The following is a 16,027-nucleotide window of genomic DNA, read 5'->3' as shown; positions in this document are numbered from 1 at the left end:
CACCAAAGGGGTCACAACCCATCGGCTAGCTATGAGCTGCTTCTCTAGAACATTCATCTGTCTCCTTATGTACCATGGAGCTCAGTATACAGCACAAGGCCTAACCTATATTTGTGGTGATATATTGTTTATGATTTATTAAAGCCATGGAAGACGAGAAAAGCAAAGCAGCCGGCTCTCCCCTCTACCTCAGCTCAGACCGAAGGGGTGATCCTCAAACTGCTCTCAACTTCGCTGCTCCTCAGATTCACTCAGACTGCTCCACGTGGCTAGAGACTATATGCCTTCCTATCCTCAGTGTGGCTGGAGAGTGAATCCAGCTCTGAGGCGCTGTTCTTGCCTTAAATCCCTCTCGTGAGTCTTAGAATTAATGGCATGAGCTCGGTTTCTCTTAGACTGACTCACTCTCATGTAGCCCTGGGTGGGCTTGAACTCAGAGAAATCCATCTGCCTTTATCTCCTGAGTCCTGGGATAAAAGGTGTGTGACTCTACTGCCCAGATTCGATTAATTAGTATGGCTGTTTTGCTATTTTGATCTCCAGTACTTTTAATAAATCATAATCAGTGTATCCCTGTGATATTACATGCCCCTGATTCATAAACAGAGCAGAAGCAGGGTACCAGAGGGTCTGTACTTCTGGCCCACTTGGCCTCCGTGACTAACCCCTTCTTGTCTTCACTTTCTGTCTTAAGGCCATTTTCCCAATAAGGCAATGCCTTCGGCAGGAATGTTACCATGGCTCCAGGGGATTTTCTGCAATGTGAACAACCCTTGTTTTCAAAACCCCACCCCAGGAGAATCTCCTGGAATTGTGTCGAACTATAACAACTCCATGTAAGTGTGCTGCGATTCCCCACCTACAGGGAGGAACTGGCACCCCCTCCCATCTTCCCCCTATGCAGGAGTGAATACTGCCCCCACCTGCAGACAGGGAGCTCTCAGAGAGTGTAGGGAGGGGCAACTTCCTACCCAATAGCCTAGCAATGGCTGGGCACCCTGGGGGAAAACTAATGAATTCCAAATCTTCCATTGCAACTGTCATTAGTGACCCATATATTGGGATATGGTTCCCACAGAGTAGTTTTTAACCCACAAAACAACATCCAGTTGCCCATCTTCCTCCCCCTTGTCCAATCAGCCATGATGGGTATGCACAGGGAGGATCTTGTGGATAAAGTGTGGCATCATGCGCATCCCTCACCGTGGGTGGTGGAGAAGAACCCAGAGAACTGGGTAATATCCACCGACATTCTCAGAACAGACTCAGAGAAAATGGCTTTTAAGGTCGTCTTGCCCTGCTCAACTCAAATATTGAGCCAGTCACTCTTCACCTCTGTCAGTGTTAAAATACCCATCCAATAGAGGCCTCGCTAAGCCAAGCATGCAATTTTAAATACCACAAGACTGTTAACTGTGTTTATGAAAATGACAGCTATTTGTTTATGTGTAAATTGTTTCCCTTTCTACAGCTTGGCAAGAGTGTATCGAGATTTTCAAGAGCTCTTCCTGGACACACCAGAGATCCAGCACCTTGGCCAGGTTTGGGCTGAGCTCTGCACCTTGTCCCAGCTCATGGACACTATGCGGACTCACCCTGAGACATTTGCAGGTAATCTGGGTGTCCGTGTCCCATTCTGTACTTGCCTTTAGAGTCAGCCTGATACACCAGAGACTGAAGATCTAGTAAAGGGAGTGTCCATTTCCCATGAAAAGATCCCAGAAGCACATGCCTGTAATCCCTTGTGGTTAGACGGGAGGTAGAGACAGGAGACCCTCAAAAGCTTGTAGGCCAACTAGCCTGTCTCATGCAGCAGTGAATACAAAGAGGTTGCCCTTTGACCTCTATACATGCATGCTGTGGCACGTGTGTACCTGTATTCACACAATCACATGTGCACACACACTCACCCACATAAATACACAGAGACTTCTAGTGTACATTTCCAGTAATATTTAGCATCTAGAATGACACAGGCGAGTTGGTTGAGAGCAGGACGCAATGCGGAGGGGATGTAAGGAGACACCACAGAAGTTGAAGGAGGCCCTGGAACTAAAGGCAGAGATTGCACTATGTGGATTGAGCTCGGGCTGCATCAAACCTTCATGCGAATCCAGGAACACCGAGATTAGCTGGGGGAACAGAAGGACATGAGACAGCAGCCCTGGTGGCTTCTGTGATCCTCCTTAACTGATATGAAAAAAGAGTGAGCCGGAAGGACTGATGGCTGCAGTTAGAACGTTTGAAGTTAGGATATCAAAGAGAGTCAGGCATAAGGGGTACCACGGGGCAGACATGGCGAAACAGAGGTGGGGGACAGTGTCTGGTGAGGGAGATGTAAAGGAATGAGGAATGGAGCCAAGAGCTGCCCCAGACAGATTGTGTAGAAAGATAGCAAGAACCAGATGCCCCAGAGCTGGAGAGATGGCTCAGTGGTTAAGAGCACTGGCTGCTCTTCCAGAGGTTCTGAGTTCAATTCCCAGCACCCACATGGCAGCTCACAACTGTCTGTAACTCTAGTTCCAGGAGACCTATGCCCTCACACAGACACCCAGGCAGGAGAGCCATTTACAGTGAGATCAGCAAAGGGGGAAGGGTGGAAAGGGCTCACAGCCTCAGGGGAGAAACACAAGGCAAGCAAAGCACCAGACCTTTATTGCCTGAACATTGCAGGGCTGGCTCATCGTCAGTGGGTTCCTCCTTAGACACCCGTGGGACAGCCTTGGGGACAAGGCGTGGCCCTCGAACCCATTGCCTCAGCTTCTGTAATTCAGAGGCTGTGCAGCTGCTGCACACCTGTCTAGTGAGTGAAGAAGACATTTCTAAAATTGGAGGTTGGAGGCGGCAGCTGGTGCTGTAGAAAGGTGTGTGTCCCTAAAACAAAGGCGGGTGACTGTGAAGGTTGCTGTAAGCGGATGACCGCCATAAGGAAACCAAGGGAAGCCAAGGGGGCAAGAGGGGCCCAGTAGGGTAACTTTAATCCGAGTTACAAACAGTGAAGTTAAGATGATGGTGTGACCTGGTGTGACCGGCCAGCCCTCCTCACTGAGCATGTGGTCCAGCTCCTCTACACTACACTCAGCACACATTTGGCACCTATTGTGTGGCACACACTGGCCTGGTCCCTGGGGAATAAGAGATGGATGGGTTGAGTGCCTGCCCACAGGGCAGCTAGAGAACAAAAAGGGGGTAGACAACAATGCCCCCTCACCATCTGCGGAAGCAGAGGGCTTTGAGAACCAGGGAGCTAGGAAGGGGAAGCAGAATCTGACACCCTCCCATCCAGCCACTTTATGCCTTTGCTCCCCAGAGGAGAGCAAGATCACTGGGTTAGGATTGCTTGGTTACATTCAAGTTGTTTCCAAAGCAGTAGAGCAGTCATCATTTTTACAGCCCAGATTATGAACACTGCATCCTTTGCTCTCCTGAAGAAGTGCTTATACCAGTTAGCTCAAGTTTCAGGGACTCTAGATGGTAGAAACACAACCAGCATTTTATTTGTTTGTTTATTGAGACACACTCTTAGCTTAGCCAGCCTAGAACTTGTGGCAATCCTCCTGCCCCAGTCTCTGGAGTATTGCGATTACAAGCCTGAGCCATCATGCCTGGTTCACTATTTGCCATTTAAATAGTAAGACATCAATGGGGGAGCTTTGCCAACCATGAAGATGGTTTGTCCAAGGCTAACCAAGCAGATGAGCTAGACAGCCACTGTCTTGATCTCAAGGTGACTTCCCCCTTCCCCTTCATTCTGAACGGTCTACCATGAAGTGGCCTTTGCATTGGAGGGTCTCGCCATGAAATTGAGTTTGGCTGCAGAGAGTGGAAGAGAATTCATCCCAAGCAAGTGTCTAGGAGAACAGAAATCCAAAACAGGACTCAGGGTGAAGGAGCGCAGAGGTGGTTCTCTCTGTAGGCTCTCTTCATCTGTGGGGACGCTCCCAAGAGAGCGCATGGCTGGGGAGCAAGGGGTCAGGGTAGCCTTCCAAGGCTCCCCAGAAGCTGGGGACAGAAACTGACCAGGTCCAGGGCCCACACCCAAATAAATGACATGGTCTCTGAAGGGATGTTGAGCCAGGCACTAAAGTCTAGTCAAGGTGGTGGTTGTAGGGTGTTGGTCAAGGCAATCACTGGAGTCTGAGGCCGTTAGGAGCTCAGCCATGCAGAATGGGGTGTGTGGACTGCTGAAGCTGCTGTGGCTTTTCCCGGTTACCTAGAAAAGTGTGCCTGTGCTGACCCAGGCAGCACACTCTTCTACAGCAAACCTGAAGGGTTGCATTCCCTGCAGGGGAGGACAGACATAGCCCCCATCCTCAGCCAGCTCTGTGGCCTGAATCATCTTTAAACCCCTCTTCCCACGGCCACACCCTCAGCTACCCTCCGCCCCCCACTCCTAGCTTCCAGTCTTCCCAGGAAGAGAACAAGTAGAACCACATTTTAAATGAAATGTAGTCTCCCCCCCCACCATCCCCACCCCACCCCGCCCCGCCCTTGTTCACACATCTCCCTCAGGAATCTAATGAAGAGCCTGTCTGGTATCACCCTGCCGCCCAGACCCTGGGCCCCACGCTCTGCAGGCAGGGCGGCCCCCAGCCCCCCACCTCAGGTGTGCCCTTCACCCATGTCCCTGCCCTTCTTTTCCCATCCCACCCTGACCCAGCCAGGCCACAGTCCTATGATACTCAGGCAAATGCAAATGACTCTGTCTTGCCCCTTCTCCCAAGCATTCGTACGCAATATCGGCTGAGGATGTTAAAGAATAACTAAAAAATAAACAGCCAAATGGGGTTTCAGTCTTGGAACAAGAGCACAGGTATTTATTGAGTGCCTAGAGTCATTCAACAGACATTTATTGGGACCTCGATACTATGTCAGGCCTTAATCCTGGGTATCAGAGAGACAGAAGACAGATATGGCAGAGAGAATGGCCTTGCAGTTTTACCTCTGTACCCCACATGGCTAGGGACAAGGGATGCAAAAAAGCAGGGCCCATAGTCCCCAGTTCTTAGAAAACTGTGTTTGCATGTTTGTGTGTGTACATGCCTGATACTGCGTGCAGACTACTGCAGTGAGAGCCTGTGAAGCTGTGACTAAAGGCTGTTCTCTGAAATACAAAAGAACAGTTGAGCTGTTTGGAAAATGACAGGATATGTATGTTACCCAAAGGAAAGGAAGACAAAGATGAAATGCAGTACCTTGTCTCAGGCCCTGCTGCTCGAGGGGGGGCCCTACGTTCAGGTCCCCCCAAAATCCTTGGAAGTTTCCTGTGCAAAGGAGAGGGATAGTGAGTTTCCCACTGGACCAGCTCTCAAAGGCACCCAACCTCACAAGAGGCTACTGTACAGGAACCTCAGGGCCAGGTGCACTTGCCTTAGACTTTGGCAGATCCATGGGCTTGACCCCCGCCCTTCAAAAGGATGCCGTCATTGGCAGCATGGACCTAGTCAAGTCACCATACAGTAGTGTCACATCCCTGAAATGGTAGTGGAGGTTGTCAGGCACTTGCCTGCAAAGGAAAAGGTTGGGCTGGGAGGGGGAGTCTGCTATGGAGCCTGGAGTCTGAAGGAACAGGCATGTGGAAGGAAAAGCATGACCCTCTGAGCTTAACAAGACTCCCATCCAAGCACTAACCAGGCCGGACCCTGCTCATCTTCCGAGATCAGACAAGATCAGGCACATTCAGGGTGGTGGTTGCTGGACAGTGGAGGCACACACCTTTAATCCCAGCACCCAGAAGGCAGAGGCAGGTGGATCTCTGTGAGTTCCAGGCCATCCTGGTCTACTGAGCAAGTGCCAGGACAGCTAGGGTTACATAGAGAAACCCTGTCTCGAAGAAAAAAAAATTATTTTGGCTAGTGTATATTCATTGTACAACGTGTTAGATCTCATAAGGACATTTCTCTTCAGTTATATTGTGAATTTTAACCTTATTTATTCACCATTGCCCTCCTCTGTCCTGCTCCCCATCCCCACTTCCTGCTCCCAAATAGTACCCGTTCTGTTTTCATCCCCCCTCTCTCTCTCTCTGTCTGTGTGTGTGTGTGTGTGCGCGCACAGGTGTGTGCACCCAAGGGTGTGTGTCACATGAGAGTAAAGATGATGCAACATTTATCTTCTGGGTCTGACTTACTTTGCTTAATAAAATGATAGCTAATTCTGTGTATTTCCCTGCAAATGGCATACTTCTGTCTTCATGGAGAGAGAGGGAGAGGGAGAGAGAGAGAGAGAGAGAGGGAGGGAGGGAGAGAGAGAGAGAGAATCACATTTCTACATTTCTTTATTCATTGTTGCTGGTGGACAGGGATGGAAGCTGAGGCTGACCCATAGCTCCTCTGTTGTGATTAGTGAGTGATACAGCATTCAAGGATGAACGGTTTCTCTGTATCCCTTTGGGAATAACAAGAAGTGGAGGATAGAAATCACATGGTAGATAAAGTTTCAGTTCTTAGGTTTTATTGTTTTTTGGTTTTGTTTTGTTGTTTTTGAGACAAGGTTTCTCTGTGTAGCCCTGACTGTCCTGGAACTCTCTATGTAGACCAGGATGGCCTCTAACTCACAGAGATAGATCTACCTGCCTCTGCCTCTGCCTCCTGGGGAGTGCTGGGATTAAAGGCATGCACCACCATGCCAGACTGACCATGTTTCGGATTTTTGAGCATTCTCCATACTGGTTTCCACAGTGACCACACGAGTTTACATTCCTGCCTATAATGAATAAGGATTCCTTTCCCCCACATCCTTACCAGCATTTGTTTTAGAAATTTGACTGGTGAACTAGAATCTCAGTGTAGTTTTGATTTGCATTTCTCTGATGGCTAAGGATGTTTAGAATTAAAACTTTAAAAACCTTTATTGTTGTGTATTGAGGGTGGGGATATACATGTACTGTCTCATATATTTGGGAGTGAGAGGCGACAACTTAAGAGTCAGTTCTTTCCTTCTACCATGCGTGTCCCAACGACGCAGGTCACGTCGTCAGGCTTAGTGGCAAGTACCTTTACTTGGTGGGAGCCATGTCACCCAACAAGATGCTGAGCACCTTTGCATGTGGCCCGATCATCTGTCTGTACTTCATCTTGCTGTGTTTATTTTGTTTGCCCATTTATTGATTGGGTTATTTGGGTTTGGTGTTTAGTTGTTTGAATTATTTTGTTTACATCAGGGATCCTCAAGGGGTTGTGACCCCTTTCACAGGGGTTCTAAAGCAGATGTCAGATATTTATATCAAGAGTCATAACAGTAGCGAAATTACAATTATGAAGTAGCAGCAAAAAAATATATATATATTTTTGTTTGTTTGTTTTTTTGAGATAGGCTTTCTCTGTGGCTTTGGAGGCTGTCCTGGAACTTGCTCTTGTAGACTGGGATGGTCTTGAACTCATAGAGATCTGCCTGCCTCTGCCTCCAGAGTGCTGGGATTAAAGGAATGCACCACTACTGCCCAGCTGCAAAAAAATAATTTTATGGTTGGGGTCACCACAACTTGAGGAAGTGCATTAAAAGGTTGCAGCTTTGGGACGGTGAGAACCACTGGTGCAGATATTAATACTCTACCAGATGTATAGGCTGTACCTTTGCACCGTTAGCTATTTCGTTCTCTATGCAGAAGATTTTTAACTTCATGGAATCCCATTTATCAATTCTTGGAATCATTTCTTGAATGATTGGGGTCGCTGCTAGAAAGACCATCCTTGTGCCTATATCTTGAAGTGTTTCCATCTAGTCGTTTCAGAGATGTAGACCTTTACTGACCCATTTAAAACGGACTTTTGCACAGGGTGAGAGATATGGATCCAGTTTCATTCTTCCGTCCAGCTTCATTTGCTGAAGAAACTCTTTTATCCTGCAATGTATGGGCTTGCCGTTTTTGCCCCCACCCCTCAAAAGCAGGTGCTGTAGCTGTATGGCTGTAATCCTGCATCTCTGTTCTGTCCCATTGGCTATGCTCTGTTTTCATGACAGTACCATTTTGGTTTTGTTACTATGGTCCTGTTGAATCGCTTGAGTTCTGCACCCACAATGTCATCTTGGCTATCTGAGGTTCTCTTGCTTACATATAACACTCGAGGTTATTGTTTTTTTCTAATTATTTGTGAAGAAAGGTATTGGACTTTTTATGAGAATGACATTGAACTTATAGATTACTTTGTGTGTTACAGCTGTTTTCCTGGTGTTGATTCTGGCAGTCCAGGATCATGGGAGATCTTTCCATCTCCTAGTGTCTTTTCCCTCTTGAAAGCAAAGCCGCTGACTCAGACCAACCCTATAAAGTGCCTGACACCTCGCTCACCCTAGGCTAACTTTCCCACCTTCTGTGCCCTCCCATTGTATTGTGCCCACGCCCTTCAGCCCTAAGTAGTGTGTGGGCAACAGATATCTGCAACAGCTTCCATCTCCAAGAGTTCCCCAAGAACACCACTCTCTTCTAAGGGTCAAGGAGAACTATTTCCAGTCAGTTCCAGATGCTATTCCTATTTTGACCCACCTCCCCTCAACAGCCCGTTCTTTCTCCCATCCATATGCAGGAAGGGGATTACCAATCCGAGACATCCTAAAGGATGAAGAGACATTGACATTATTTCTCATGAGACACATTGGCCTGTCTGACTCGGTTGCCCATCTTCTGGTGGACTCCCAAGTTCGTGTGGAACAGGTAGGTGAGGACCAATGATGAGGATGGGAGGCACCAAGCCTGGAAAGACAAGGGTGGTTCTCTTTCTTTTCCCTTGTGCCTCTGTGCCTCTGAGAATATACAGAATCCGTGACTCACTCCACATTCAGAGACATACCTGGGGGTTATTGATAATCTGATCACAGGATTCTGAATCATCGCTGGTACCCATAAGACTCCCCGGGTTTTTGAAACCTGAAGGAAGCAGAGAAATTATGGGGCTGAACCTACCCTGTAGAGTGGAGAAACCTCAGCATTTATTTACTAAACAAGACTTCAGGGATAGCCATAGATACTGCAGTAGTATGGGCCAGACAGGCAAAGCCCCCTGACTCGGGATTCTTACAACCCAGAGGAAGGTTGATATAAACAGCAACTTTGTTGTGTTTCCTGGATGTCAGGGGTCATTGTGTGAAGACAAGAGCGTGCTTACTCAGTAGACCTGCAAGCACCTGAGGGAAGGACTCCAGCCAAGAACAATGAGAGAGAGAGAGAGAGAGAGAGAGAGAGAGAGAGAGAGAGAGAGAGCGCAATAGAACAGTGTCTAAGGCAGGACCCAAGTGTGATTCCCAGCACCCATGCCAGTAGACTCAGAGCCTCCCGTGACTCCAGCTTCTGGAGATCTAACACCTCTGGCCTGTGTACCTGCCCTCACATAAACACATCTGTACACAGAGATGCACACACCTCATACAATTAAATCTTAAAACAACTGGGTGAAGCCTGGGGTGGTGCAGGCCTTTAATCCCAGCACTTGGGAGGCAGAGGCAGGTGGAACTATGTGAGTTTGAGGCCAGCCTGACCTGCAAAGGAGTTCCAGGACAGCCAGAGCTGTTATATGGAGAAACTATCTCTGGAAAAACAACAAAAAAACAAAAACAAGCAAGCAAACAAAAAAGAACAGGGTGAATAGGCGTTGGCTCTCATAGTTGCCACCATCCGGCGAGGGCAGCAGAAGGAACCACCTCTGTATTCCCAGGCCACTTGTTTGCCAGTGCCAGCCATGCCCATTCTAGATGTTTCTGACCCCTCCATAAATTTATTTCATTTGTGTTAATAATTCTCTATACTTACACAAACACATGACTGTCACATCTATTTTCTCCTTTGTCCCTCACAGTAACCCTGGAACGAAACACAAAGAGGGGGGGGAAACTGAGGCATGCAGTGACGGAGTTATTCTTTACACAGTTCTGCAACTCAAACTCCTCAGAGGCTAAGTGGAATTCAGGGCTTCCCATTATGACAACCACTGGACCGGCTCCTGTGGTCATTAGCCTCAGTGCCTGTGAGAAACGTGAGTTTTCAGGCCCTACAGTCTACAGTGTCAGGTGTAGAGCTCAGCTGTTTGTGTTAGCAGGCTTCTGTGGAGACTGACAAAGTCAGGCGTGAACCCTTGTCCTGACTCCCTCCTGGCTAGACATGACTCCAGGGGAGACCAAAGCATAAGAGAATTTCAGAGCATGAGCCGGTCTTAAGAGGAAGACCTGCACGGGATGCTGTGGTCTGAACCCAGATGAGAGAGGAGACCCCTTCCCCCTTGCTGAGGACAGCAACCCAGCTGGTTCCCTGCACCACCTGGAAGGAGCCCATGCCTGCTTTCAGTTCTGCCTGGAAACAGACAAGCAAAGCAGAGTGCGTTCCTGACGAGGTCCAGAGAAGCAGGCCTGGCTGCCTGGCACTGCCTGGCTGCTGTCTTCACCACAGGGGAGGAGTCATCAGCACTGATGGCTCATTTTTCCCGTTTGCTTTTCCTCAGCTCATAAAACTCCAGTGCCAGCAATGCCTGTGACAATTTCCAGTTGGTAATAAAAGGGAGATAGAGATAAGGGATGGAATTTAGGGGAAGTTTCCTTCCAGCTTGTGCAGCCGTGACCTTTGCAGTTCAAGTGGCTGCCCTTTTGGCACCAGGATGAGGCTGGTGGACAAGGAGCCGAGGTCACCCGACTCCCTTCGAATCTCCCAGGCCTCCTTGCTTCTCATCTTAGCTGCCCATCTTAGCTCCCACCCCATGTAGGTCTATGACCTTTAGCCAATGTGGCCATTAGAACTTGCAGCCACAAAGCCAGTCTGCCTTTTTGGTGTATCCTGTGGAAGCTATGATTGATCATCCTTGTTAATCAGGAATGCCTTGTTCTTTACCATCAGTAGATTTTCTTCTGGTCCTTTCTTCCTAGCATATGAGCACAGCTCTGGAGGGCATCTCAACACTTCTTTTTGTAGGTGGTGTCTCCCTCCCGAAGTTGCTCCCCAATAAACACACTGAGGCTTATGTTACTTATAAATGCTCGGCTAGTAGCTCAGGCTTATTGCTAATTAGCCCTTACATTTTAAGCTAACCCGTATTCCTCAGTTATGCTCTGCCACATAGCAGTACTTTTATTAGAGTGGCACATTCATCTCCTGCTCCCTCTGTGTCTAGCTGGCAACCCCAGACTCCACCCTTCTTCCTCCCCGCATCCTCTCTGTGTCAGGCTGTCTTGCCCAATCTTTCTGCCCAGCTATCGGCTGATCAGGTTTATTAACAATGAGAGCAATGCATATTTACAGTGTACAAAGATGGTTCCACAGCATTTCCACCTGGGGAATCATTGAATTACTCTGTCTCATTCCCATCTGCCCAACCTCGAAAATTCCCAGACATGCTTCAGGACCTACTTCAGATGTTGCTTCCTCAATGAAGATGATCGCAAGTCTCCATTCTTTGTTAATCATCATTTTTACTCACTAAAGAGTTAATAAGGGGCGGCAAGTCTCTTATTTAGACTTCTACAAGGCATACACACTGTGACATCAGGCAACACCAGCCACATACTAACACTAGGCAACACCAGCCACACACCATTCTGTGCTTGTCTCCTCACTAAAGGCAAATTCAAAAATTCCTGTCACATATGGTGGTTATAAGGAGAGACTGAAAAAAATGAATATACATGAAGCATTTACCATGTTGCCAGACACAAAATAAATACTTAATAAGTACCAAGGACTTAGTCGTTGGTTTTGTGACAGGCTGCTATGTAGCCCATTCTGGCCTCAAATTCAGTGTTAGCTGAGGATGGCCTTAAATACCTGATCTTCCTGCCTCCTTCTCCTGAGTGCTGGGATGATAGACCAGGCACGTGCACCATGCCCCGTAAATTCTAGAAACTTTCACTAGCTATCCTCTTGCTCTCTCTTCCCTTTCCTCTTGCCCCTGCCCCTTCTGTATTTCTCTCTATGTTAGGCTTGAACCCAGAGTGTCACACAACTCTGCAGGCACTATGCCGCCACGCTTTCTAATTCTCCTTTCAGGTTCCAGCTATGCTGTTTGATCTTACACTTACGCTGTCTAAACGCCCATATGTCCAGCTAGTTAGAGAGCTTGTCAAAGGATAGAAGCCTGTATTGTTCACCTCTGTATCCCCAGTCACTTTCCCGGTCCTTGTACAGTAGGAGTTCAGTGAATGAGGTTGAGAGAATAAGATGTTGAATGAGTGGGAGTTTTGTGTTTTCCCCATTTGTTAGCTGTTTTCATTAGTTTTTTGTCAATTTGGCACAAATTGAGAAGAGGCAACCCTGTAATTAGTGATCAATGGGGGAGGGCCCAGCCCATTTGGGTTGGGCCCTCCCTGAGTTGGTAGTTCTGGGTTCTATATGAAGGTAGACTGAATGAGCCATGGAGAGCAAGTAAGTAAGCAGCACCCCTCCATGGCTGGTGCATCAGCTCCTGCCTCTAGGTTCCAGACCTGTTTGAGTTCCTGTCCTGGTACCTTCTATGATGGGCTCTGATGTGAAAGTGTAAGCCAAACCCTTCCCTTTCCTCCCCAAGTCTCTTTGGTCCTGGTGTTTTGTCAAGCGTTGTCGACCCTAACGAAGACAGTCCCCATCATATTGGCATGTAAGCAAGTCTGAGGAGCGTTTTCTTCATTGCTGCTTGATGTGGAAGGGCCCAGCCTACTGTGGGCAATGTCATCCTTGGGCTGGTGGTCCTGGGGCGAATAAGAAAGTAGTGAACAAGCTTAGAGAGCAAGCTAGTAAGTAGCACTCTTTCTAGGCATCTACTTTAGATCCCGCCTCCAACTTCCTGCCTTGAGTTCCTGTCCTGGATTCTGTTCATGATGGACTGTAAACTATAAAATGAAATAAACTTTTGCTCCCCAGATTGCTTTTGGCCGTGGTGTTTTATCATAGCAACAAAAAGCAAGCTAAGACACAAGTGAATACTTATGTTTGTTGTTGCCTGGTGGGTCCCATCAGTTTCCTTCTATGGAATGAGAGAGGATCAGACAAATGAGCTCTACTTAGAGAGAGGATGGGGTTTTGCCCAGAGATCTGAAGTGAGGTGGGGGGGGGGGGGTCAAAGGCAGAATGATCTGTAGTAGGCCCTTACTACAGGCCCTGAGACTGACCACCCACAGCTGATCATCCACCATTAGCCTGGCTTCATGGAGGGATCAGTGTGGTCTCAAGGTTTCTACGGGTAATAGCCAGAGCCTGTTAGGCTTCCCAGTGTGGAGACTTGTGTGATTGGAAACGACATGGTGTCTTTAGGACCCAGTCTTAGGAATTTGTTCATGCTCAGAGCCTGGAACTCTAGGATGATAGGAAACACTCCAGGCAAACAAGAGGCCCTGACCAGGGTCGGGACCTCTTCTCCATCTGAGCCATGGAGGCCATCATAGTTGTAGTATCCAAAGTCAACGCCTGTGAGCTTACCAGAGGTGTGGGATGGGCTAACCAGGCCTAGGGTTGTGGTAAAGTGTGGGTTGTATATGTGATTCTGAGTTTCAGATAAACATAAAAAAGTTTGAACATAATTGTGCTCCCTTTGGAATTGATTTGAGAGGTATTCAAAGTTAGTTTAACTGTGTCAGGTATTGTGGCTTACTCTGTAAGGTCAGGGTACTGAAACAGGAAAGTCACCTAGGCTACAGAGGAAGCTCCAGGTCAGCCTGGGCAGGCCCGCCTCAAATAATCAAACAAAAAACAGCAACAAAACCAAAACCCTGGTAAATCTAGTGAGAAGAAGTTGGCCATCGTCCCTATTGTGTGTCTTCACCAGTCCTACACTTCTGCCACTGAGACACGGAGTTAGTGGCACCTTAGTGCCCCTTTCAAAGGAGAGCTCTCATCTCTCTCTTGATTTTTAAAAGCTTTCTGATACAGTGGGGTTGAGGGAGGGTTTGGATTTTTATTGCTGCTATAACAAATGACCACAAACTTAAAAGCTTAAGACAACATAGGTTTATTATCTTAGGGTTCTTGAGGTCAGAAGTCTGAATGTCAAGGTGCCGTGAGGTCACATTCTTTAGTGGGTGTATAAAGGAAAACCTATATTCTCACTCCACCCACCTTCTAGATCATACAATTCCTTGGATGGAAGTTCCCTGCGTTTCTAAGACAAGCAACGGCCTATCGAGGCTTTCTGACATCATAGTACTCTATTAACTGTATTAACTGTTTCTTCTGCCTCCTTCCAATTTCAAGTACCCTTGTCTGGCATTAAACCCACCTGGATGGTTCAAATTAACCTCTCTCTCTCTCTCTCTCTCTCTCTCTCTCTCTCTCTCTCTCTCTCTCTCTGTGTGTGTGTGTGTGTGTGTGTATCCATGCATGTGTATTTCTTCTTCTTCAAGATAGGATTTCTCCGTGTAGCCCTGGTTGTCCTAGACCTTGCTCTGTAGACCAGGCTGGCCTCGAACTCACAGAGATCTGCCTGTCTCTGTCTCCCAAGTACTGGGATTAAAGGTGCATGCCACCACTGCCTGGCTAATCTGTGTGTTTTAAACCAACTAGTTAGCAGACATAATCCATCAGCTCTTTTAATTCTGTTTGCCATGGAATATGGCTTACTTGTCAGGCCTGTGGGGTCAGCATGTGGCATCTTTGTCCTCAGAAGGGTGGTAATGTTTCCCTACGAGGAATTTCCCAGCATCTTTTCTGTTCTCTGCAGTTTGCTTACGGAGTCCCAAACTTGGAACTGAAGACCATTGCCTGTAGTGAGGCCCTCTTGCAGCGTTTCATCATCTTCAGCCCGTACCGGGGGGCACAGACAGTGCGTGACGCCCTGTGTCCCCTCTCCCAGGTCACCCTACAGTGGATAGAAGACACTCTGTATGCCAATGTGGACGTCTTCAAACTCTTCCGGGTGGTAAGGAAAGGGTAACGTGCTCCCTACCTGTAGATGATTCCTGGAGCAGGGAGGCCATAGAGGACAATGTGACCATGTGAGCCTGATGCTCATGACAAACCTTGAGGATGCTACAGAATCCTAGCAACCAAGAAAAAATAATCATCCTGCTAGAACAGTAGTAAGGGGAAGGAGGCAGGTCCACAACTCAGCACGTGGTGTGGGAGGTGTATGTCCACTCCAGCTCTGAGGAGAGTGCTTACCACCACCCACAGACCAGTGAATTCCCAGCTCATGGTTACAGGCACCATACTGACTTTGTCCTGGTCCTAATGTTCATGTATACAGCAAGGATGATACTTCCAGGGGTGTTAACCTTTTGACATTGTGACATGACATTGTCATCTACAAGTGTGTTGGGATTCCTTCACAGCTGTCTTGGAAAACCAGCTGCCTGTGGGCCACAGGTTGTATATAGCCTGTGTGTGAAATACTAGGAAAAGGTACAGAAACAACCGTGCAACCTTCATAAATCTCAGCCAAGTGGTGGTTCAGGCTCCTTCCTTTAGACCTGTACTTGACTCCCAAAGGAAGATAGAAAAGAAATAGGAAATTTCATAATCTCAACCACTTTGGAAAGCCTGGATCACTAAGCCTAGACTCCTAGGGCCCGCGTGTCCTCCTTTGCTGGAAGGATGTGGTGGGGCATAGAGGTGTCAGACTTTAGGAAGCCTGATGTCATTAGAGGTTGCTGAAACATGCAAGTCCCAGGCCCCAGCCCCACTGGTGGGGAGCTGCCTCATTGCTTAGGAGATTCTGATGGGGGTCCCCAGAGGCCACACTTTGAGGAATATTCATTAGAATCCTTTGGAAAAGATAGATTGCTCTAGCACCTAGCTGTATATTTCTTTTTGCCTATATTTTAACTTCTGGAATTATGCCATGAAGAATGTCAATCACTAAGATTCTGGAATTAGTTGTTGATTTCAGAATTCACATTTTGTCTGTCTTTATGGTGACTTTCTCAAATCCCAGAAAAGGTTCTCTTTTACTTTCTCTCTCTCCTTTTCTCTCTCTCCTTCTCTCTCTCTCTCTCTCTCTCTCTCTCTCTCTCTCTTTCTCTCTCTCTCTCTGTCTTTAAATTGGGGACAGGATTGTTGCCAAGTTGGTAAGATTGCTTACCTCCCATGCACAAAGCCAGGGCTAGATTCTAGCACATGTAAACATCTGTAATCCCAGCATTT

At 47.6% G+C, this 16,027-nt stretch overlaps 1 protein-coding gene across 1 annotated transcript in view; it reads left to right on the top strand.

Annotated features, from left to right (window-relative positions):
* The first annotated feature begins 700 nt into the window (after positions 1 to 700).
* Positions 701 to 16,027, top strand: part of Abca4 (ATP binding cassette subfamily A member 4) — a 113,225-nt gene continuing 97,898 nt past the window's right edge. The window contains exons 1-4 of the mRNA XM_051185585.1: positions 701 to 836; positions 1,472 to 1,611; positions 8,526 to 8,653; positions 14,607 to 14,804. Coding sequence (XP_051041542.1) covers positions 715 to 836; positions 1,472 to 1,611; positions 8,526 to 8,653; positions 14,607 to 14,804 — 588 coding nt within the window. The 5' untranslated portion in view covers positions 701 to 714. The remainder of the gene's footprint in view (positions 837 to 1,471; positions 1,612 to 8,525; positions 8,654 to 14,606; positions 14,805 to 16,027) is intronic.

This window comes from Phodopus roborovskii, unplaced genomic scaffold, assembly GCF_943737965.1.
Source record: "Phodopus roborovskii unplaced genomic scaffold, PHOROB, whole genome shotgun sequence".
In the NCBI taxonomy this organism is placed as follows: domain Eukaryota; kingdom Metazoa; phylum Chordata; class Mammalia; order Rodentia; family Cricetidae; genus Phodopus; species Phodopus roborovskii.
Note: the sequence above shows the minus strand (reverse complement) of the source record. Positions and strands in the feature narration are given on the sequence as shown.